We start from the raw sequence: 1,010 nt of genomic DNA on the forward strand, positions 1-1,010 counted from the left end.
CGATCGGCGTGTCGATCGACGGCTGTCGTTGACTCATCAAATGTCGTCCCACCACCGTCATCGGCCCCGTCACAGTCAACGTTCAATATTACGTGGACGGGCACGAAGTCGACGATTTGGACGATTTGGACGATTTCTACTAATTCAAATTTTGGTTTCTATAACATTAATATCGAATTCTTTTTTTTTTTGTCTTGTTAACGCAATTTCAAGTTCTACCAAAATAATTTATAAAACAAATCGTATTTTTATAAATATTCATAAGTTTATTTTGCAAAATTATGCACCATTTAGGTGCTGAAATTATCCTTTCTATTGCGGAAAATTTCGGATTCGTGTCTGAAAGCTATCCATTTTCTGCTGAATATCTAGTCTAATGCTGACAAACATTTCAATACTCAAAGTAAGTTAGTATCAATGCTCACAACTACAACATTTATGGTTAATATTAGTGTATTTGATGAAATTTATATTTCCTATTATCTATAGTGAAATTCCTACTTGTAAATGCAAAAAAAAATCGTCAGTCTGAACTTACTGCTCTACAGAGCGTTAGTACGTGGGCGACATATGATTGCACAGAAGCCAGAGGCGCCGCTTCGCTTTCGTCCAAGCTCGAAACCTGCTCTTGGTTTAGGGAAGTACGGGCCCTGTCACGCCTTGGATCACTTTGTCTGCGGTTGGCGATATCCGGCAGTGCGTTGACGTACCGCTGACTTTCTTGCTCTAGAACCACGACGAACTTTCCCATACCAGGATGTTGACCACCCATGGCTTCATTGAGGGTCCTGCTGCACCTTTCCAAGGGATTGTTGGTCCGGTTCACCACTTCCTCCAGCTCGCCGTAAACATTCCAACATTCGCGAGTGTACCTTTTAATCCACGTCTGTAACGGGGTTACACGGGTGTGGCGCACACGTGGGTACGGAGTACCCGAAGAGTTAACAGGATCTCAGTACATGACTCGTAGAGTTAACTGTGGCCTCAGTACATAGGCTGAGGCCCACACG

At 43.1% G+C, this 1,010-nt stretch overlaps 1 protein-coding gene across 1 annotated transcript; it reads right to left on the reverse strand.

Moving 5' to 3' along the window:
- Positions 1-312: 312 nt before the first annotated feature.
- Positions 313-772, reverse strand: PPTG_24623 (hypothetical protein; the record flags this gene model as incomplete). Its single annotated transcript, XM_008918032.1, has 2 exons — positions 313-379; positions 711-772. 2 exons carry the CDS (start codon positions 770-772, stop codon positions 313-315), a joined length of 129 nt encoding a protein of 42 aa, XP_008916280.1.
- Positions 773-1,010: the final 238 nt, after the last annotated feature.

The sequence above is a fragment of the Phytophthora parasitica genome (assembly GCF_000247585.1).
Source record: "Phytophthora parasitica INRA-310 unplaced genomic scaffold supercont2.132, whole genome shotgun sequence".
NCBI lineage: Eukaryota > Oomycota > Peronosporomycetes > Peronosporales > Peronosporaceae > Phytophthora > Phytophthora nicotianae.